The sequence below is a fragment of the Apis mellifera genome, linkage group LG1 (assembly GCF_003254395.2).
Source record: "Apis mellifera strain DH4 linkage group LG1, Amel_HAv3.1, whole genome shotgun sequence".
NCBI classification, from domain to species: domain Eukaryota; kingdom Metazoa; phylum Arthropoda; class Insecta; order Hymenoptera; family Apidae; genus Apis; species Apis mellifera.
In genome coordinates, this window is record NC_037638.1 from 25870174 (window position 1) to 25894701 (window position 24528).

General features: G+C 39.4%; 1 protein-coding gene and 1 long non-coding RNA gene across 4 annotated transcripts in view; one reads left to right on the forward strand and one right to left on the reverse strand.

Moving 5' to 3' along the window:
- LOC412354 overlaps nucleotides 1–24528 on the forward strand; it is a 39888-nt gene that overhangs the window by 13135 nt on the left and 2225 nt on the right. For 2 of the 3 annotated variants that reach the window (XM_016915393.2, XM_006571679.3), the window contains exons 2-6: nucleotides 8077–8294; nucleotides 18581–18980; nucleotides 19325–20836; nucleotides 21513–23413; nucleotides 23772–23983. In XM_016915393.2, the coding sequence (XP_016770882.2) occupies nucleotides 8175–8294; nucleotides 18581–18980; nucleotides 19325–20836; nucleotides 21513–23413; nucleotides 23772–23983 (4145 nt within the window). In that variant the 5' untranslated portion in view covers nucleotides 8077–8174. Of the gene's footprint in view, nucleotides 1–8076; nucleotides 8295–18580; nucleotides 19101–19324; nucleotides 20837–21512; nucleotides 23414–23771; nucleotides 23984–24528 lie in introns of those variants that run through there. The other variant, XM_006571681.3, reaches the window with a different exon arrangement.
- On the reverse strand, nucleotides 5946–8070 carry LOC107965319. Its single transcript, XR_001705165.2, has 2 exons — nucleotides 6953–8070; nucleotides 5946–6590 (listed from the first exon to the last, which is right to left on the reverse strand). It is a non-coding gene; the product is annotated as an uncharacterized LOC107965319 (long non-coding RNA).

Here is a 24528-nt window from a genome sequence, read left to right on the forward strand (position 1 = left end):
TTTGAATTTTGTATATTTCTACAAAATGTTATCGTCTGTGCGTACATTTTTTTACATTACGAAGTTTTACATCAGCAAATAGTGCGCGTCATGCAAAAAACAGTTCTACATAAGGTGGCCTCCTTGTTGACCTAAAGTAAACGGAGCATGACTGAGTTCGATGGCTGTAACTATCACGAGTCATCGACATGCTCGTTTGCATATATATATATATATATATACAAATTAAATAAAAAAAAAGAAAACACGAGAAATATCTTCTTGCGCGACATAATAATTATCGAAAGTTAAAAAATAATAATAATAACAATAATAATAATGGTTTGGAAGAGAGGACACGTATTTACAAGTGACGTAATTTCTCTTAGTAGCGATTATGAATGACAAGTTGCAAATAATACAATGTATTATTAGATTTAATAAGCATGAAAATATAATAGTTGATTAAATGGGATAGCGTTTACATATTTTCCATTCGGCCATTTGGAAATATTTATGAATACCGTAAAGTATCATTTTACCTTTACGTTGTACCTTGCATTCGCAATGTACAAATGCTTCAATGAACGTACATGTGTATCGGGCAAACTTGTTCCCCTCCGTTCGCCTCACCTTCTTCCCCGGCCTCGTGCATGAAAGTTAACTCGAATCCGATTTTCACTCTGCTGTTCCGTTGTTATAAATTTATTTACGGCGCATACGGAATACGATTAGAAGAAGAAATAGAACGCGTCGCCTTACGTAAAATATCATCAGAAAAATTTTTTGTAAATCGTCCGTGATTCGTGTATCGTTTGAAATTTATCGTCGCACGAGATATTCGGCAGAGATATTCTTATGGAGTTATTTAAAAATATATATTTTCAAAAATCGTGACAGTATATATTTTTTCTTTCATAGATGCACACGAAGTGAATTCGAAATGAGACTCCTCTCGGTAAGCATATACAAATTTTAAAAAATATTCGTACGAGTTTTACTAAATAATCTTTTCTTTTCTTTTCGAAAAAGAAAATTAATAAATGGCAAGGATAAAATTAGGAAGAAGAACAGTACAATGAATGTTCATATATTATGTCAAATCCGATATGATTGATTTCAGAGTGAAATCAATAAAACCGATTATTCCATTAATTTTCCCGAATTAATTATTGAAAAAAATCGATTCATCTAAATTTAATTCGATTCAATCGAGGAATAATTGAATGAATCGAGATATCGCTCGCATCGAATATAAAAAACAGGAGAGCGGAATACGATTGATCGCGTGCGCAAAAAAAAAAAAAAAAAAGATATCATCTAGGAGAAAATTTATAAACGAAACTCGCGAGTCATCATCGTCCAATGACTCGTAATTTCGTAATTCTCTCGTAATTTATCTTCTTCCTCGAAGCCATTTCGTACACGTTGGAACGCATAGTGAATCCGTTTCGACGAGTAAGCCAATTTGGATTACGTTGGGGCGAGTTGGAAAACGAAGCGAAGCGAAGTGACGGGCGTTGACGCGTCGAGGAGAAATGGAAATCGATCGAGCCGAGCGATTTTACGATACGATCGGAGATCGTAAGGGAGGAAATCCGGTTTCGAGAATTCGTTAATCGCAAATCTCGAGCGAAAGGTTGCGCGGCGAACATATAAACAGAAGTTTAAACGATAATTTAATTCAACAATGTACGCTTCTGTTCGAGTTCGAGAAACGTTTGTGAAATATCATTCTTGGAATCTTGCACACGTCTAATGCACAATGGGATTTCCTCGTTTCTTTCTTGATCCGACAAAGACGAGTCTTATTTGCAGAAAAGAGAGGAAAACGGAAAAAAAAAAAAAAAAGTTCAGTTTCCAACGCTAATTTCAATTTCAATTCCTTCAAAGGAATTGAAATTCTAAGAATTGTTGAATACGAAATATGCATAAGCTTTTTAATATTTTATAACTGTTAAAGTGGTGAATAGGTGTAAAGTTAACAAGTAACCGCTGTATATTCCAAAGACTTTGTTTCTAATAAAAAAAAAAATGTTGCCTCGTTCCGCCGAATACCGAATGGAAATCATCTATCTTTCCTCGTGAGAAAAAAGGAAGGAGGGAATTAATTAATTATCATCGAGTATTAATTCCAATTTCTTAAAACCGCATTCGTGTCGAAATCTCTTAGAAAAGAAGGATCTTTTTTCAATGGAAAATAAAACGCGAGCGATACGAGAAGAAACGGAAAATATTTCAAATATGACAAAAGAAAGGAGAATTTTAAACCGAGCGTTTCATCATGACGAAGTATCTACTACGTTGTGTCTACGCGCGGAACGGAAGAGAATATACGTGCAAATAATATATTGACTATATACGTTATCGAAATGCAGTTGACCAATCGATGGTATGCAAATGTATTTTGAGGAGAGGAATCGAAGAAAGGCCGCGAGTGGCTGTGAAAGGAATAGAGAGGAAAGGGAAGAAAGGAGAGATCGAACTTGCGTAAAGAATGTTTGCAATACGTATATGTATATGTATATATATATATCCGCGATGCACGCCCCGAAGTAAGGCTACTTTCTTGAATCGAAGAAAGCCGTTTACCTACATTGTAGGTGGGAGTAGGTTAGGTTACATTATATGCGAAAGAAGAAATTTTGCCTTCCTATATAATCCAACAAAGACTTGCGTAATTTTTAATCGGGCCTCTTGTCTTCATAGACAATGCGTGTAATACAATTTACACCTATTTATGAAACAAGATGGAGAATTCCTTTCCATTCTTATTCATCCGTGCTCTTTCTTCTCTTCGAAATATCGGTTAACAAGGCTTGGTTTAACTTATTGTGCTTGGTTTACGTTATGACGCAACACACACGCCTCTTTAACACGCTACTCGATCGAATTCTCATCACTTATTTATTATGGCATATTCTATTTTAAAAGAAGTTGTCTGTTTAAAAAGTGAAATCACTTTGCGATACATCGAGGAAGTAATATACATTTAAACGAATCGTCCGTAATACTCGCGCGAGAAATATAGGTTATGTACGAAAAGAGATAAAATTTCCTTCACGACAATGGAATGTGGCGAGCACATTTCTTTTCATAACCGTTTCATTGTTCCACCGATCGCGTTCGACGTTCGTAGAAATGTCCGTGGCAATGTCCCTGCTCTATTATTCGGTTACCGAGAAAAATGTATCTTACCTTACGGTATTGCATATTACATTAGAGACCCAAGCCAGCAATAACGTAAGAGTGTAACATGGTATTACGTCGGATGTGTAATTTGAAACTACGAGCACCACATACTTTTGTTCTACGAATGAAACACATCGTTGAAAAATTCACACCGTTTCCTATTCTTATTTTGTATTCGCAAATATATTATTTTGTCCTCGATTAAAATTCTTCGGATGATACGAAAATACGAAAAGAAAATAACAATACGAAGCGATGTTCCAAAGCAGCAGATACGATTAAGGATTTCATTGAAATTAATTGGATTATTAACATTCGAGGCGATTCGTGCATAAAATCATAGGCGCTAGGCGCACGAATTGTACGCTGAATGTACAATGTAGATGGAATAGTTTCGGGGAAAGGTGGGCGTGCAAAGCGGACTCTTGGACTCTTTCGAGCTCGATTTACACCGTTCACCCCAGAATTGTAGTTGTGTAGCGAACCCCACACGCGACTCACGCCCAAAGGAGAATCTACTTTCATGAGAGCGAGGAAAGTCCGTCCAGCATGCCCATCTATGTATATACCGCGCGAACAGTGAAAATAGGTTAAGAATGTACGCACGCTCGCGTACGGACATGTGGAAAATCGTACGAAATTGCGTCCCATTTCTTTCTCTCTCTTTCTCGAGAAAAACAACTATTTTGATTCTTACTACGTTTCTGCTTATTTCTCAGTGAGATAATCGCACACGATTTTGCACGAAGGAAAGAAAGAATTCCCTATGAAAGAAGGAAGGCGATCAGGTTCACGTAACAGCTTGTCCTCTACTGGATGCAAGAACGGCTCGAGTTTCACGAAGGAACTCGTTCGTTTCTTTCCTGGCCAAGCCTTTCGGTATCGAGGTAAAAGCGAGAGAAAAACGAAATTATGTGTATTTACGCTTGGATCGATTGGTGATAAAAAAAAATCGTGGTAATCGAGAAGGTTTCTCCTCTACGTTTCTTGCATTTCTTCTTTCGAACGAAATCGGCTCGTTCATTTCTATCGAATAGTATGTATGTATATATATATTTATATAAATATTATTTGGTTTTGATCCTTTGTAAGCAGAGAGATTTTTAATAAATTCGTAATTTTATTTGTAAATTTTTTTAAAAATTACAGATAAATTATGGATAATAGGAAAATACAAAGAAGAGCGAAGCGTGCTAGAAACACATTTTTACGCGGGAATGTAAATTTAATCGTCAAGTATGTGTTTAAAGGAACGATAATTACGGAGGCTGTGAAAGTACGAAATATCTTGATTTGAGCATTTTACAATTTATGTGCACGCGATACGTGAAAACGCTTTTATATAGCCGAGGGAATCGGCCTTTTTTTTTTTTTGCACAATGGATTACTAATAATGTTGATAAACGTTAATTGCTGCGTGTTCTTTATAAACAATTTACAATAAAAAAGAAGACAAAGTCCGTTTTTTTTTTCATTTGTATTTTAAATTTCTATAAATCTTCATTTGGATGATAAGATTTTAGATATCTCGGTTGAATTTATAACGAGCGTAGACACTTTGTTCGAAATGCATGAACAACTGCTCAAAATCACATTATATTAAATATATACGAATAAATGCGCATGAGATATTACGTTAATGCCTTGTTTAAAATTACGCTTGTATATTTCTCGTTTGAAATAAGTTTAAAATATTGAAAGAATCGTAGGAAGGTTTCAAAGGAAGTGTCGTGAGAACGGAATTTTCATTAAATGGAATACATGGATATTAGAAGGATAAGTTAAAAAAAAAAAAATGTTTAATCCATACGCTTTTGCATACGCTTAAATCACAATAAAAATGAATAATTAATGGTCGGTTTTAATTATATCCTGTGACATGCAAAAATTAACGTTAATTAATTACGTTAAGGAAGAGCGAGTGCTTTAAACGAACGACAACTCCAATAATAATATACATTTGTTATTAACAATCTGATAGTATTCCATTTCAAGTTGTCATCATCTTTCATGGAAAATAACATCGACAACGTTAAAGATACGTCTGTTGATTCTCAACCTACGTTGAAAAAAAAAAAACGCTGATTCGTTCCAAGATTAATAATTAATTTTTACGCACAACGCAACGTTAATCCTGCCAGGTTTCCACCGAGGAATTCTTCTTCACGCGGAGAGGAGTTTTAATTGAGCATTTTTTCGCGCTACCATTAAAAAACAATGAGAGCGATAAAAATACCATTAACAAGATGCAAAGACGCTTATTCACGGAAACGAAGAAACTGACATTTTTACGCTATGCTCTTTTCACGCTCCTCTTTTCTCTCTCCTTTTTTTTTTTCCTCCTCTTCTCTTTTTCGACGAAAAACGTACCGGGTTTATCTCTCTTGATTGTTTTAACATCTTCAACCGTTTCGGCCAGGTGAGCCGTAAAACAGACGCCGATTTCTCCGCTTCTTACGAAATCGATACGATGTAGCTTCCCCGCAAGTTTCTCCCTCTTCCTCGATCGAAATGCAAATGCGAGATGGCAAAATTGGCTGTTAAGAATGAAATTATTCTGCGATTCGAACCATCCTCTCCGCCTCGTGGATGATATTTTTGACGAAGAAACATCTTCCTCGACAACGTGGAATTCTCCTTCGCTCGTAACACTCCGATGATAATTAATTAAAGTTAATCTGAGCACGTGTATCGCATCGTTTATGCGCGATATTATATTATAATTGATGGAAAATGAACAATACCAGGAGGACGAAAGTAAGTAAATGGAGATGTAACAACAAAGAGGTTTTTCGAGATTTTTATTCGAGGCGATAATTTGCATAAAGTTTGCAAAGAAAGCATCCGGCTTTATCCGTCCGCGAAACGTGCGCGCAACAGGAAGAAACGGAACACTTTTCATTTGCATTACCACTTTCCACCAGAAGTGGAAGCGTGATAATACAAACGGGTGTCTGTATGAAAAAAACAACGAAATTAGTTTCGTCGACGAGTTTCGCGAAAAAACGTTATAATTCGAAACGAAAGCGTGCGATTATTCGGTATTTATCCGGATGAAAATGAATAGAATAGAAGTTTTGTCCTCTGTTCCCTCCCCCCTCCTCGCACCACACTGCCTGCCTTTCATCCTTCTTCGCTCCTTTTCACTTTTTTACTCTCACGTCTTTTTTCACGTTTTATCTTTCCGTTTTCTCTGGGTCTGGCGTGTCGATAACCGTTTCTCTCTCTCCGGGAACCGTTATCGGGTCAGTTAACCACCTAACGAGATCGTGTTCTCTTTGGTTTAATGGATATTTCTTCTCGATGGAAATAAAATCTCGACGTCAGACAAAACTCTGTCTTTTGTTTTCTCGGATACACCAGTGCCTCGCAGCCACTTCATTTTGCCTTGTTGCGTTTCACCATCCTGTTTGAAAATTCTGAAAATAGAGAATTCGTGTAATACTTTCCACGTCTGATCTTATATTAACGTAAAATCGATCGATTTTTTATTTTCGTATCATATTTTCGAAGGTAAAACTTCATTCTTGAATTACATTATTCTTCTACCAGGAGAGAAATAAAAATAGGAATTCCGCGTGTAAATGAAGGTTAATATAAATATATAAGATAAATCCATGTGGATCGACAATGAGATCAACGGAATGAAATGCGTGTCACGATGATTCTTAAATAAAAATCAGTCGGCGGCATGCCGATGCATCATAATGAATCTTAGCCGTGCGAGGTAACAGTATCGAGAGTATATAGTTTATACCGTAGCAAAGGTGTGTCAACCTACATTGTAAAAGTTTCGAATTCTTTCCTTCCAATCTTTCCGAAGCTATTACACCGATTCCAACCGTGTTGCTCTCCTCTCTCCTTTTCTTAATTCGATCAAATTTCGAGAAATAAGAAAAATTCCAATATTCCATATTCGCTTGTTCCTGTATAAATATTTTAATAGAATGAGAATCGTAGAATAAACAAGATGAAAATTATTTTCACAATTTTTCGAATTAACATTTAAGAAAAGGATTAGGTTTCTAATTCTCAAAAATTTCCTCCGACTCGTGCAAATTTCGAATTCGTAAAAAATTTGGAAACTTGTGAGAGATTTGTCCGCGTGTCGATGTCGACAGATTCGCGATTAATCGCGGATCGTATTCGTAAACGTAAGAGCAGCGATTGTTGGCGAATTAGCATTTCCTAGACGCTTTCTAGGTCCGCCCGAATGTCTCGTCTGGCGCGACGAAAATTGTGCAATTGCGATCTCCTGGCGAGAGTGAAATTACACGGTGCCATTGTAGGGTGTTGTAATACGATCGAAACACGATTGCCCAACGAATCGCCATTTCGCTGTGACTACTTTATACCCGTGCGTATAAAAAAGAGGAGACGTTTGCTTCCCGAATTTGGGGATCGATCACTATTCTAACGTGTCGCGTGAAAAAAATGAATCGTTGGTTGACGATTTATTATATCGAGATACAATTTCCTCTATTAAATGATAATTGGACAAGAAAAGGAAAAGGAAAAAATTTTTTAACGTGTATAAAACAGAGTCAGTGTTCGTTAAATTTTGATATTGTAAATTGCTGTTGTAATAGCAATTGGAAAGAAATCACGTTTTTTTTAAATCTCATTGAATCGAAGAAAAGAAAGACGAGGCAAACTTTCGTTCTCTTCTTCCATTCACAGGAACAATTTCTCTTCTCTGCTTTAGGTTTCACGAATGAAAAATGAAAACCTTTCGTTAATTGAAATTGCACTCGCGCTTTACAGTACACTTCTCACGGTCGAACACATTCCTCTATTACAAGATGAGGAAAAAGGTGTTCGCCGGTTAAAATTTTCATTCGACTACAATTCTTCATCTTGTCTTGAGTCGAAATCGAGTTCACGCAGAATATCGTATGGTTTCAGAGGTGACGGTACGAGGATGAGCAATTACAGGGATCGCAGAAGGCCGCGGACAGGTGGTTGGAAGAAGCCGAGGACTGCGCCCATCGTAGGAAACGACCATGACGAGCGTGGCTGTCGCCCCGGGTAGCCTCGGTGCACCTCCATCTATGCTCGCCCCGAAGATGTATCATCTACAGCAGGGGTTAAACTCGGCATCGCCCTCGCCCACTTCCGGAAAGGTAATATTATTGTTGTAATCAGAAACGTAACAAACGTCGAAATGATTTTTAATATAAATATCATCGGATTTCTTATCTTTGCCATTGAAAGATTCAATGGCGTGAACAACTTAACTTCTTTTTTTTCGTTTGGAATAATTAAAAAAAGGAAGAATTTTCTATTCTTTTTCTTTCATTGTCGCGTTTCTTATAATTAGGCCAACTTACGTAAAATTTTGTATTTGTATTTGACTGCTTTGTTGTTGTTAGAAGAAATCAATGGTACGTAGATAGATTCAGAAGAACAGTTTTTACGTAAGGATTTAAGTCGCTTTAAAAATAATTACGTAAAATTCGCGTTTGAGAATCGTGTTCCACGTTTGGAAATTAAAGGAGGAACTAACGTAAAGGAGGGGGTATCTCGAATTTATATAGGTGAGAACGGGATTAACAATAAGAGATCGTGTTTATTCTGATAAAAACCGTGCGGAGAAAGTTCGCACAAGCCGGCTGATAATTACAATTCGTGACCGGCTACTTACGTAACGTAACGATATATACGATATATGCAACAGCGGCATAGTAGTGTGCCAAGCCTCCATAACTCGTCTCACGTGTCATTCAGTTTTCTTTCCTATCGCCTTATAGATTCCTCTCGAGTCGAAACGGACTCGCACCGCTCGTAATTGCGACTTTGAACGTACACAACGATACTTCGATCACGCTTCGATGGACACCTATTTATTTTATTAATTTTTCACCCAAATTATTCTTTCCAATTCTATCGAAAATTTGATTTCTTTCTTTACGAGAAACTGAAAATATCACAACGGCAAAATTTTATTGCTACAAAAAAAATAATATAAATTTAGCTCCCTTATTTTCGAGATATTTAAAATTATTAAATAAATTTTAATCAACCCTGATACAAAAGGTACAAAAATAATTTCTACTTTTTTATATTTAAATTTTCATTTACATTACTTTTAACTATAAATTTTATAATTATTTCAAAACAATTAATTTAACATAATATTAAATTTTACTAAACCTTTATAAAAAATAATTTTAAATAAATAAACTAACACTACTATTAATAATTTTAATTTATAAAATTTAAAAAAAAAAATTTTTTAATTTTTTCACTGTAAAAGAAATGTTTTATAAATATTTAAACTAAAATTTTAATCTAACAAAAGAAAAATTATTCCAGAGAAATATTTGCAAATTAATTATCCTTCCTCGTATCTCCTCTTTATATTCTCCCCATTATCGGTTTTAATTTGTAATTAATGCTGATGATGAACCACTACTATTCTCTTTATACTTTCCATAAACATTCCACGATATTAATAATTAGCAATAATATTTTCTTCGTATTTTTTTCTACGATAATTACGATGTTAAAACAAGAGAGAGAGAGAGAGGAGAATAAAAATCGAATTTCCAATTTATTTATCCCCGGCAATCGCGATATTTATAAAATTACGCAAATCGTCCCGAGACGAATCCATGTATCGAAAGGCTTGAAACGCGAGACGCGCGAGCAAGGACGGACAAGCTCTTCCGATGATGTAAGAGAGAACTACGCGCGCGTACTACGCGATTTAATTCGTCCAAGTTGTGTGACAAAGGCTGGCTCCGGTTTTACCTTAAAACCTGACCTCGCCTTCCTGACACCGAATACGCTTTTCGCCGTCTATTCGGTGTTGAAGTCGAGTCGGATGGTGCACATGTCTCAGTCTCGGTGTTTTGCTCGACGAGGAAACGCATTGGTCGGATAAAACGACGAGAGAAAAAAATGGCGAGGAGTATTTCGAAGTTCGAGGAAAGGAGAAGGTTGTGACGAGATCGCGAGTGGGTAAGAATCGAGTTTTTTTTATTTTAAGGTCAATAGAAGAAGCTTTATTTAAGATTTGAAATTTGGAAGGATGAAGAAGAATAAAATTCGATGGATCGTGTAGAGAGATAAATAACCGTTTAATTGTCTGAATATTGTAATGTCCATAAAAACAAAATGGTAATTTATGGTATATATACGTCTTCCTTACAAGGCGTTTATTTATATGAAGTCAATAACAGTAAAATTTAATAGAATAATAAAGTGATAAAATTCAACAGTCTTGAAAATCGTAATTGGCTTTAATGTATTTAAGTGTAAGAAAAATATTTGTGAATTTAGAAAGCATGGTAACTCGAAGTGCATGGCAAGCGAGCGGAGAAAATTATATTCCAATCGTTTCCAAATTAAATTATAACACGAAACACGTGCAACACGTTCGATTATGTTACGTGTATAATGAAATAAAATATTAAACCGGAAAATTATTCTAATTGAATATTATTAATTCCAGATATTTCTCCAACTTTTACGATTTATAAATTTTAATTTGATCGATTCGATTTGTTATATACGTATTATATTTACGTAAGAAAATACAATGGAGAAAGTATATATATATACATCTGTGTAACGTTTGCAAAAAAATTATCGAAATTATCATAACGTAACAAAATTCAATGTTACTCGAAACAGAAATGTAAAACTTATTTACTCTCCCCCCCCCGACAAAAATCGTTTGCTCGGATAAAATACGCCGTATAACTTTCACCTCGCATATTTAGACGCGTAATTTGAATATTTTTATCTTTATATAAAATTCTTTCCTAAACATGATCGTGATAAGAAGAAAGAATTCCTTTAGCTCGTATATCGAAATAAGAAACGAGCGATTCCCGGATCTGTAAATTTAAATTTCATTATATATAGAGAAAAGAGAAAAGGGAAGAAATGGCGGAGGAAATTTTTTCCGGAAAAAATTTTCCCAAACAAACTCCTGGTTGGAAAACCTAACGATTCCCCACGGCTTCTTTCTTCTCCTCGTAGTACAATGAATCCGCTATGCCAAGCGGATACATTCTTCGATACACCGTGCGTATAATCACCTTTTTCTTCTGCACTCCACTCAAACATAGTGGCAGCCACGGTGGCTCTATTCACTATGTGTAACCGGTTTTGCGTTTGGCCCACATTGCTATGCCGCGATAGAACTTTCCAGATATATCGCGTCCCAGAAGTACGTGCTCTTTTCGCATCAAAACACGGATTTCCTCGTATCTCCTCGATAAATACTTCCGGGAACAAATGCTCGTAAACAAATTTCTTCTCCTTCGCTATCCAGCGTTACGATTGTTCCTCGTTTAAAAAAGAAAAAAAGAATAAATACTCGACGATCAAAACCGACCGATCCGAAAGAAAAAGAAAACAAACTCGATGTGCGTGATAATTTTATCGTAAGGATCGCGTGCATCAACGAGGGAGGATCGTAAATCCTTAGGTTTCGTGTCAATCGCGTGAAAACATCGGTTATGAAAAGACCGAGAGAGCACATCCGGCAATGGAAAACGCGCGCGTGAGGAGAGGGGGCAACGCTGGCAAATTGCGGTATCGTCGGAGGAGGATTGTGCAACCGTGGTCTCCGGTTGCCATAGAGGTGCACGATCCATCTCTGCGTGGTGCATCCACCGTGACCCCGGTTCACGCGCGCGCACCCGTGTCGTTTCGTAGATAACGCCCATATTCCTCGATCGTGTAACACCGTCTTCGTTCACCTTTGACTGATGATTCCAGCCGATCCGAGCTTACGTTTTCGATAAAAATGTTTACATTCCTATTTTTGAATAAAATAATTCGCTAGCGTTGCAGCGATCGTGTTGCTTTTCGAAAAAATAAAATATTGTTCGTACGTTTACGCGGTTTAACGCTCTAGATGGCGCGATTCTTCCACTGTTTCCCTGATTTCTGACGCTCGCTGCGCGAGCCTGAAAGTGAAGTGCCGTCCTCCGTAATTAGAATTTATAACCGTTGGTATCTAAGAATTGATTACTATACGCAAGGTTATTGTTGGCCTTGTTTAATTTAGTTGTGCCATTGTTTGTATTCGTAATTTTCCTTTTTCTTTTTTTTTCAAAATCGAAAATATCGAAGAATTTGCTCGATTCGATTTTTTTACGAAGCAAATCGATTACGAAATATTGTACTCGTATCACGCAAACTCTTAATGATATCAAATATCGTATATCGTTACCATTTTTAAACGCGCTTCGCGTATTTCTTGCTCGACATTCGTAACCGGAACGAATGCTTTTCACCGATCGACACGTGTTAAGTAGTGCATACATTTCTCGACACATAAGAATCCACTTTTCCGATCTTGCGAACCGACTCTGTAATTTCTAACTCGAAAAACGTCATACAAGAATTCGAACGCGCACGACTTTTCTATTATCCAGTTAATTAGCTGCGCATCCAACGTGTGGAAGAAATATTATTATGTTAATTAATTATCGACATCTTGGCATCTAGAGACGCTCGCGTCAAATCTCTAATCGTATAGAAATCGATTCACGACGATATCGGATGGGAAAAAGAAAAAGAAAGAGAAGAAAAATTTAAATAATTTTTCCAAGCCGCTTTTAAACGCTCGAGTCGAGTGTTTGAAAACGATCGTATTGGAAATTAATTTTATTTTACGATCGACGACGATCCGGACGACTTTGAGAGATCCTTCTCCAAAGGAGGGAGGGGGGGAAGAGATCGTAAAAACATAAATACTATTCTTAGTCGAAGGATACACGGCATTAAACGAACGGGAATAAAAAAAACACCGATTCTTTCGAATTCGCCTACGCGAATTGTGGAAAAAACATTTGGAGTCACACTCTAAATATAGTAGGCGCGATTCGTCGCGATCCTTTCGATTATCATCTCCCCGGCGATGATTCCCTCCTCCCTCTCTTGCGTCTAAACCGTACGTTGCAAAATTTCCTTTCCTCGCTCCGGGCTCCCCTTCGCTACGCGCCATCGAGATACGGCCTTCGAAAAGAGATTTTAAAAAAGAGAGGGGAGGGGGGAGAGTTTCGAAATCGCGGTTTAGATGCAATCCGTTTCGAGAGCAACGCGAGTTTTTCGAGAGGGGGAAAGGAAGCGAATCGATACGGGAAGAAGCTCTTGCGAAAAGGGAAAGAGAGAGAGAGAGGAGGAGTAATAGAAGATGCCCATCTCTTGAGGTCATCTCGATCTCGAGCCTTGGCCATCGGGGGAAAGTGGACTTCTGCCTTTTATGTCACTCGTGGTCGACTTTTGATTCGTCGATCCTTCTCTTCGATGGACTTTTTTTTCTTTTCTTTTCTTTTCAGTAAAAGTCATGTGTGCCAAGGATCGAGAATATATTTTTTATATTATTTTTTCTTTTCTCTTCTTTTGGGGAGAGGTTCGCTTTCTACGAATCTGGGTATAATAATCGATCTCGATTTACGAAGAAATTAATATTTTAATCTCATTTTCTTTTCTTATTCCCAAAAAAAAAAAAAAAAATAAATCGTACAGGAAGATTCAAAATTTGTTCCTTCTCTTCTTTCTAATTCGCCAGAGTTGCGAATTATACGAGGTCGAGAATCTTCCTCCTCCACCAATTTGGAAACTTTGCGTCCTCTTGCGTTTGTGTGCAATTAGCATTATCTGGCTGCGGGCAAACTCTATTCCCGCTAATATCAACTTTTGACTCGCTAATTGTGTAAAAAGCATTAAGCATAATCTCGGACATCTCGGCTGTGGTAATAGTTTTCATTCGTCGTCTTACCGCGGAAATTACGAAGGTTGCTGGTGGATCGTCGGGGGAACAAGTAAATGTACAATAATAAAATATATAGTTGCAGCGTTCTAAACGTTATATTTCATTCATTTACATTCTTTTTTTTATTTATTTCCTTTTAAAAAGCTCTCTTCTCTCCTTTTCTCTCTTCTTTTTTCTCTTTCGAAATACTCGAAAAACTGGTATATAGGAGAGAAAAATATAAAATTCAAGTAACAGGGAGTAGACTCAATCTAATAGATCTGGTTGCAGAATTTCAAAACTGTCTGCCCGAGCGGGGCCGGTCTTTTGAATGCAACTTTATTTGTAATTCATGCCGCACTTTTACTCGTTTTACGTTTCGTTACCCTCGCTTTCGAAATTTCTAAGTAAGAAGAAAATCACGATTACAATTGAATTATTTAACCATTGGAATAAATCGTAACAACGTAGGTCCTCGAAACTTGGAAACTCGATCGCATAAAAAAGAAGAAGAAGAAGAAAAAGATACAAATATTACACACAATTTCCAAAGAAAAAAAAAAATCGAGGAATGCGTTATCCATCTTTGAAACTCTGCACACTTTAAATCCACCTACAGATGAGAATTATCGCGGGTCTAGGATCAACAACTTAAATCCGTCGAATCCATCGTTCGAGAAATTGAAATTTCACCGAGGAAAGTAAAGAAAGAAAGGAAAAAAAAAAGAATCGCAAATGTCACTGGACTCTGGGTGGACTAAACGCTCGCTTGAAATTTTGTCGGCCACGCCCGTTTCCCTCGTTCCACCTGCGAGATATCTCTCATTTTCTACTCGATACGATTGGAAACACGGCGCGCTCGCTCGCACCACTTATCGTGCCTCCGCGCGATACGTGCGCGTTTTCTTGTTGTTTTTCGACCGACCGACAGGCCGCTCCTCTTACGTGAGCCCGTCGTGGAACGAGAACTTTTACGAAAGTCTCGGCATCGACGCGAGAAAGTAAAGCGTATCGAGTATTCGCCTTCGGGCTATCTATCTGCTCCATTTTCCGACCTCCATGTCATATCTCTGGCTTCTGTATCCGCCTCTAACATGCAAATAACCTCCTTTTTCCGCGCCGAGAAACCCATTTTTTTTCCTCCCCTCTCCTTCGAAACGGAGAGAGAGAGAGAGAGAGAGAGAGAGAGAGGAAGTTGCCAATTTCCAAGTTTATTCCCCCGATAAATCTGGGAACGAGCGCCCCTCCCAGCACGAAGGAAGCGATTTATCGTATACGATCGTTCGTTTCTCATGCTCGTGTCGATGCTTCGAAGGAAATCGTTTTGAAGGAAATCGTTTCCTCCGTTCTTGTAATTGGGTTACGCGCGGAAGATACGAATAGATTCTAAATTGAAACGAGGATGAAAAAAATATCGGAGGAAGGGTAGATTTTTGGAAGAGAGGAAGTTTGAGGAAAGTTTGAGAAATTCATTTTGAAAGAAGGAAAATGAAAATTCATTCCTCTCCTCTTGGATAAAATGATTTTAAATGGCATCGCAAGGACGTTGTTCGAAAGGCAGATGTAAAATACCTTTGACGAAGGTAAGACGATAATTACCGCAGATAGTTATCGAGCCTCCAATTGTCGACACGTGTTTTTTTTTCACGAAGAAAAATATAAATTTCAGTCGTCTCCTCTTCGGTTTCGATAATTAACGCGCGTTCTAAAGTTCTGTATCTTCTGTAAGAAAACGCGATATTCAACCGCGTTGGGAAATTAAATTGAGAATCGTTAACGAGTGTACGAGAGGCAATCGTGTATCGTATTACAAATACGATCGACTCGGAGGAAATTTCGAAATTTGTACGATCATCATCGATAAGATTTATTCGTTTTTTTTTTTTAACGCCGAGGGGCGAAAATTCGCGCAATTTCGCGTAATTTCGCGTAATTTCCCGTAATTCCCTGAAACAGATCGTAGATCTAACCTTCGAACACGCGCATCACGTGCACGCGAATCCCACCTTAATATTTTTTTTTTCTTTCTTTCTTTTTCTTTTTCCTTTCCAGAAACAATGGCGGAGAGACTATTGCTTCGTGAGTTTCCTGGTTTCAATTAAGCTTTCGCTTTCCAAGTAACTCTCGTGTTAATTACACTCGTGATATCGCTTCTGTTGCTTTAAGATGAAACTTTGTTTCTCGTTTGCAAACAAATTTCTTCGAACTAACAAAATTCTCTGATAATTATATTAAGAAAAAAAATAGAAATAAAAATCTGTTTTCTAAAAATTATAAGATAAGAGCCAACGTTTAATTCGGATATTTTCATTTGTCAATTTTTCCAACGAAACCCATTGCGAGCAAATGTACAACCACTTTGATAGATAGATTTTTTTTGTTGCATCTAAAAGCTACAGCTAGAAGTTTTGAGCGACGTGAAAACCATAGAAGGAACCAGTCGAAATATTTTTCAATCCTCTTTCTTTACGCTATCCCTATAAATAGAATTTTTTTACGAGTCGAAATTCTTCTTTTCTGGAAGAAAAGAAAGAAAAAACGAGAAAGAAAAAAGAGAAGAAAAAAAGATGTTTGCCTCGTCTGATATCCCTCTCCATCCCTTCCTTCTCTCTCGAAACTCTCACGGACGCAAGCCTAAAACGAGCCGTGACCCCCTCGATCGAGGCAGTTTCACCAAAGGGGAAAACAAATTTAAAATGCGATCTCGAACGATTCCTACCGTCATTTACTTTCGCTGAAACCTGTTGTTCCATCGTTTTCTTTTTCTTCTTCGATTTCCTTTTTTCCTCTCTCTCTCTCTCTCTCTTTTTCTTTATCTCTGTCACATTCTCACTCACCACGAGTACAGATAAATACACTTTCAGCCACCTTTAATTTTTATCGAGAGCGTTTTATTAATTTATAGCCGGTGATATATAAAATAAGCGAATTTCGAAATTTATTTTAACTATGCGTGTGCGCATTTATGTTCTCGATGTTCTTACTTTTATTCTTTCTCGGTGGTCGTTGAGTCAAAGGGATAATAATTTCGAAGTACCATATATATGTATCTGTGTATGTGTATATATATTTGATTTACGCTTAAGATCTGACGTTAAAGAATAAATAAATAAAAGTTTATGATTATCATTTTTTTTTCCTTTCCTTCTTTCTCGAGGAAAGAATAATTTTTATTTTATTTTAAATCGTTGAACCGATTCGATTCGAAAACGCAAGGAGGAATTTTATTTCGATAAAATTGCGGGATTAAATTTTGGGGGGAGAGGGGGATTTAAGAGAAAATAGAGCTCGAATTGTAATTATATTTTTCACTTTCGGATCGTCTTTTTTTGGCAACGAGATCGAAAGTTACCGGAAGCGTTATAGAGACGCGGGATCGAAAGTGTTAACATTATCGAGCCGCGGTAATGTAACGTAACTCATTGAAAATTCCGTTTATTAAGTCAGGATATCCTGTTGAAAACGAAAGCATCACGTACGCATTCACCTTTTCGAATAACAATAATAAACAACTGTAATTATTCGCGATAAACACGCGCGATGAATATTAATTGGACGAGAAGATACCCAGAAGATTAGACGCGCATCTTAGCAAATTTAAAACGAGTTAATAACTCGCGAAACAATCGTTAATTTAAAAAAAAAGAAGGAGAACGATGTCGATTTAGCTATCGAACGAATTTATTTCTACGAATAGCGTTAAAAATTTTGCGATAATCGATATTCAAAATTTTCGTAGGATTAAAATTCTAAAAGTGAAAAAGTAAGGCAACAAGTCGTAAAAATATCTCGTAACGGCGTTTAAAAAAAAAAAAAATTCGTATTCCTATTTCCTATTTTTGCCTTATATAAAAATATTCATGTAGAAAAAAAAAAAAAGAGAAAAAAGAATACTTGGCTACTTTTTTTTTTTCGAACCGAGAAGAAAACCGGTATACGCTGTACCAGTCGTATCGCTATTGCTCAATCTGCATATATGTTAATATCTAAGCAAACCTTGTTTTCTTGTATTCCGATGCCCAGCCGGTACAACGTTCGTGATATTGCAGTAACATTATGCTAATTACTAACACGTTGACACTTGTGATGTAATAATGCATCTAATATTACAGCTCGCGGCTAAAATGTTGCCGTCTCGAAACGATGCTCGAAGATCGAAGCCGATGAATCGTATCGTTGGATTATTTAACTCGCGACTCGAATCGAGAAATTGAACGATTATAAAAATATTCAACGACGAAAAGGAGTCGTTCGATAAATCGATAAACCAAGTCCATCGATGAAAGATATATATATATATATAAAACACGAATAGTAAAAAAAAAAGAAAGAAAAAAATCAATGAATTACAAAACACATCCGTATACTATATCAACACAATAGGACGCGTAGTATAGGAATTCCATAGAGAACGCAAGTCGCATTATGCTTCGTCCACGGTTGCAGAGGCGCATCAATCACTTTTACCGTAACTACGGAAGAGAAAACAATAATCACGAGAGAATTTATTTACAAACTCACGGTCAAACGATCGATACCCTTCTTCATTTTCAAAGTCCCGAAAAAAATCTATTTCCTCCTCCTTCAAAAAAAGAAAATCAACGAAAAACAAATCCGTTATTATTATTCTCAATCTCATCGAATTATCAAACTTCGATCGAACGAATAATGATTTTCGATCCTTGGTTCCAGAATTACGATACACTGAGCAAAGGGAAGAAGTCGTGGAGCGTGAGACTGGGCTTGTCGCGGCAGAGCCAGGCCACCGATGACCCCCAGGGGAAGGGGTGGGGAACGATAAGCGGCGGAAGCGGGATTTCGCGTCAAATGATCTACGGGGATCCATGGCTGTACGGTACGGTTCGGTCTTCGAGGCCTGGTCACGAGCCGCGAGGCTTCATGACACCCCCGCCCCCGCCACCCCCGGGAGCGCCAGTATTGGTAGTATGTTCCTGTCCGGAATTTCTCGCCGGAACCACGCGGAAGCTCGGCAATTGCCGCAAGTGCGGTGGACACCGATTGGCTGGTGTACCTTTAGGAGGAACATGTCGGCTACCGCCGATCTCCTCGAGGTCGAGGCCCAGCCTCGCGGGTAAGTAAGTTCTTCTCCAAGACCCGTTTTCCACGGTACGGTAGAGCGCGTGGAAAATTTTCTTAACGCCATCTTTCTCTCTTCCTTCCCTTTCGCACCACCACGAACGAGGAACGACGTGTGAGTAAGAGAAAGACGCACCAATTAACACCGTTCGTTTAGATCGTTTAGCGCAACGTTAACTAAATTTCGTGGCACGCTAAACTCCTCCACCTCGCTAGTATGCAGTTTCGTAGTATCCAAAGTAGTATTTGCCATTTACCCTTTTCCCAATTTTATTAATTAACAAACACCTTTTTCTCTCGAGTAAGAAAGAAACTTGAAAGATATTATAAATCGGACAGGAGTGCTGAGGTCGTCGATGGACGATCCCTACGACCAGATGCGGCGGAATCGTCTGGTGGAGCCGAGGACGAGGGCGAGGAGTATCTCTCCTCACCGGCCGTTGTCGCAGCGCGATCCGAGGAGCCAGAGCGTGGCGCGAAACGAGCGGAGAGAGCGAAAAGGCTCGATCGAAGGCACATCCTCGAGATCCGAATGGTTCGACAAAGAGGGAAGCGGGAGTTACGGGGAGGAGGCGGCGACGGGGCGGAGGCAGCGGGGGGCCAGCTTCGGCGGTGCTTCGGGGGGGGACGAGTGGCTGGAGGAGGAGGAGGAGGAGGAGGGGGCGGATCATCGAAGTCATCAATCTGGGAGATCGGGCCGGGTGCCGAGAAAGGCGAAGGGAACGAGGAACGATTGGGGTGGGACGGGGAAAACGGGGGGGCTCGGTGAGACGTCGAGCGGCGGCGACTCGCGGAGGAGCATCCTCGAGTGCGACGTGAACCCGTACCTCCTGTTGAAGAAGCAGAGGGACGAGGACGACCTGAGCGACGACCTGTCGGACAACGCCCTCGAGCAGGACGACGCGACTCGACCCCTGTCCACCCTGTTCGACCCGTCCAAGGTGAAATCGATCGAGAGGATACAGAGCAGGAGCTCGGTCGCCGCTATAGGGGGGCAGAGGATAAGGGTGTTCAACGAGCGGCGGGAGATCTCGGAGGACGAGGAGGAGGGGGAGGTGGTACCGCCGGTCACCAGGATTCCCATACCAAAGGTTTCACCGAAGCGACCGCCGAGAAGGCTGAAGGAAGCCAAACAAACGCTCAAGAGTATTCTGAAGCGGGGAAAGGTGCTCGAGACTAGGAGGAAGAACGTCCTGTTCAACGTGGACAACGTGATATTCGCCCCCGAAAAACCGTCCGAGGTGGCACGATTGTCGTGGGCAAGAATAGGGAGAATAGGGAGCTGCGCCTCCCCGAGGGAGCGGCGCAGGGATAACGACGAGGAGGAGGAAGAGGAGGAAGAAGAGGAAGAGGAAGAAGACGACGAGGAGGATGAAGAGGAAGGGGAACAGGGTAGAGTAGTCGCGCCGCACCTCGAGCAGAGGGAGAAGTATAATTTCATAACCATTCCGAATATCAAGGATCCGAAGAAAGTGGAGAGGAAAGTTCGAAGCGCGAAGGAGCAAGCTAGAATCTCGCAGGACGTGTGCCAAAACGTCGATCATGGGATCAAGGATAAATTTGCCCCATCTGGGAACGTTCTAGCGAAGAAGAAGGAGAAGGTGAACGAGATGCGCAGCGTGGAGGGTGTCGTCGCACCGAGAAACTTTGCCGATCGCCGTGCGGTCCACTCGTCGAAAGCGCGCGAGAGCGCGGGGGAGGAGAGCGAAGAGAGGAAGAGGATAGAGAAGGTGGACGAGATCAGGATGGGGGAGAAGGATAGCGAATCGCGGATCGAGGTGGAGGAACGGAAGGATCGTGTGCCGGGCATCATCGCCGTGGATGAGAAGGATTTGATACTGAAATCCGAGGGTGAGTTTTATAAAAATTATTCCTTCCAGATGAGGGAAGAAAGGATCAATTTTATGGTTCTCCTGCATGATATCTCATTTGGATTTATTTATGTGAAAATTCATAACTTTTGCAAAACTTTGTATTGCATTGCCACGCAAGTTAATCATCGTGTACTTCTCGAATTTTCTCGGTTGGTAGAATTGCTTTTATTTTTTTTTTTTTTTTGCACAAGCACGAATTGTCTTCTTTCATAGTTTCACTAGTTCCAAATGGCCATTTGATTGCAAAATTTGCTTGTTAAAAAGTTGATTTAATTCTAAAACATTCTCAAACTGCTCGTAATATGTATCATATATTCTAAATTTCGATGAAATAATTTGAAACGTTCTATTAACAATAATTTCTCGACAAATTTTCTTGGTTTTAAAATTATAAATATTTAAACTAATTTTCAGAACAATTCTCCTTTCTCTACGTATCGCGAGCGTGTAATTATGCTCTTTAGAGATCTCGCGCGTTTTCTCTTCTTTTCATGATCTTGTGCTTACACACGATTACACCTTTATATCCTGTTATCCTGCTCGAACGTTTCTTTTTTTTTTTTTTCCATCCAAATATTTTATAAATATTAGTCGGTAATATTTTCGAAAAGAAAGAGAAAAAAAGTGTACGATATGTCGTGTTAAATTTGCAGAAAAGAAATCATGCTTATCGCGCAGCCAAAGCGAACGATCGTTTAACAGACCGGAGGTGTCGGCGTGCGACGTGCTGTTCATGGACACCATGCGTCTCAGCCTGTGTAGAAAAGCGAAAGAGGCGTCACCTCCCCAGTTAGATTCGAGCGAGCAACAAACGGCCCGGCGAAGAGATTCGACGATCGAGACAACGGGGAAGGAGAACTCGATGAAAGAGATCGATTCGTTCGAGATGGAGTCCCGTTCCGAAGACACAGCGAGGGAAGTCGAGCAAGTTCCTAGTGAGAGAATCGAAACGAAAGCGGAAACGGAGTCGTCGATGGAGATTCGAAGCAACGCGGAGGGAGGGGGCGAGCCTCATTTCCGAGGAATGAGGCCGACCAGTTGGTCACCTCCGCCCGGCAAACCGAAGCATCGTTACAAAGTCAACAGTTCCGAGCCGACGACGAGGTCGAAAATCGTGGACGAGGCACAATTGTCGAAAACGAGTTGGACGTCCAACTGCTACGGATCGTCGAAAGTGGAGATCGGATCGGCGGAGACGAGCAACGTGTACAAGATCACGGTCAGTCCCCGGGCGTCCCCTCTCGTTCACCGATTGCAAATAGGGCCGACGGGGTTGGGCGATCGGGGGTCGAGGAGAACGTCGATTTTGATCAACGGCGACACGACTCGGCCCGCGACGGCTGCTGAGACGTCGCCGGACAATAAGGTGACGATCAGCGTGGGCGGCGAGGACAGCGTTTACAACCCAACGGTGATCTCGGTCAACTCGGAAAATCCACCGCGGATAAAGAGCTCCGGGGAGAAGACGCGGACCCTGGTCATCCTCGACAATTACAAATCCAATATCGTCGTGGCGTCTGGTAAAGAGGAGGAAAGGGATAAGGAGGACACGAGATCGAAACCGTTGTTGAAAATCGAGACTGCGGAATCTGCGATTCCCGAGATGGAGACGGAGCAACGCTCTCGTCGGAACGTCGAATCCGAAAGCAGCAGCGCGACGATTCCGACGGAGGTCGACAGCGAGAAACGGATGACGAGATCGAGCGTGGAAGGTGGTAGGTGTTCCCTCGCGGAGAGGAAGCTTCACGCGAACGGGAACGAGAGAACGGCGGAAAACTCGTCGAAAGTTGCCTCGTTGTCGAAGGAGGCGTTGATCTCGAAGCTGCTCGAGGATTCTCTGAGGAAGGCGCGCGAGAACGGGGAGATACTGGACGAGGACAGCGGCGAGGCAATTTTGAAGATACTGAAGCAGAGTTTGTTGAAGAGCAAGGAGTACGAGGGTTCCGAGTCGACTCTCGAGGCGAATTACTCGAGAGCGTCCAGCTTGAATTCGGACGGTGACTTCATCTCCACCAATCTTTTCCTCGAGGAGAATCCATACGAGGTAATCAAGGAGCCGATTTACGAGGAAATACCGGACGAACCTCCCCCCCTTCCACTCAGCCCGCCACCCACCGAAGATTACATAAAAGACAGGATATATTTCGGTGACATCGATTACTACAGGAAGAGCGGCCCGGATCAATTCCTCGGTTCCTATTTGACCGACAATGTTTACAAAAAATCCGACGATCTTGGGGAGACATATCTGTCGAAGAGCCCCGAGGATTTCTTCAAGAAAATGTCCACGTCCCCTGACGAGGGGAACATCTCGAGCAAGTTCGAGCTGCTCAACTTCCTCATGGACACGAAGGATCGAGCGATATCCATCGAAGAGGAGGAGGACGAGGACGACGAGGACGAAGAGGACACGGAGGGAGATTTGGAGGCGTTATATGAACAAAAGGAAACAAGCCTGGGCGATCTTAGCTCGAAAAGTTCCCAGATATCCAACGTTTCCGACAGCAGCGAGGAATGCAACATTATATTGACCAGCTCATCGGAAACGTCGAAGGTGAGTTTTTCATATATAAAAATTAAATACAAAAAGAATACAACAAGTGCCTTCAATTAAACTCTCGTGATTTAACATCTTATTGGAAAAATTCCTTGAATGAATGAAAAATTTATTGGCAATGTAAACGATCGTCCCTATTCAAATTTAATTATTATTATTTATATATGTATATGTATGTATATATATATATATATATATATATATATATATATATATATATATATAAGATAATTCATATTTTACGATAACGTTATAGTTTACTCGAAATTAAAGATTTATGGATAACGATATAAGAGATAAGGATCGAAAAAAATGGTGATACGTATTGTAATAGCGATATTTTTTTTTTTTAAAGGTAAGAGCTGTAGATATAGAAAGAACTGATAGCGGAGTGGGATCTGAAAGCAGTCAAGCCAGCAGCACACGGGGCGTGCCGAGACGTTGGAGAGCAGGAAATGTCTCTTCGGGACCAGGAAGTCTCCTCAGTGGAATCCCACAAGTGATTTCCGGTGATTCAAAGCACTGCGAGGACTGCGAACAACGTTTGGATCCTCTAATAACAGATAGGTATGTGTTAATATTATATTTATTATTATTATACTGATAATAATATTATCTGTATAAATCATATATATATATATATATATATATTTTTTCTTTGTAATGAAAAAAAAATAAAAATTTAATATTAATATATATGTATAAAAAAAATAAAATTATATATTTCGAATTGTTATTAAAAATTATTAAAAAATATACGTATTTCCTATAACTAAAATAATACACAATTCTAATATTATCTATTCAAACAAAACCACGTAACAAATATTCACTGAATTGTGTTTTCTCTTACTGCTACTACTTACCGCAACGAGCGAAAGTTTTGTTACCGAATATATATGTTTCAACCACGAACACATGCCAAGTCGATTGTATTTTTTTTTTTTTTTCTTTCAAATTCTTAATGCATCTTTTGTAAATATAAAAAAAATCATTTTAACTTTTAATGATAATTAATTAACAAAAATATTTTAATTAGAAACGTTTTAGAAAAAAAAAATGTTTAAATTATATTCTTTGAATATAAAAAAGTTATTCTTGATGAAATTATA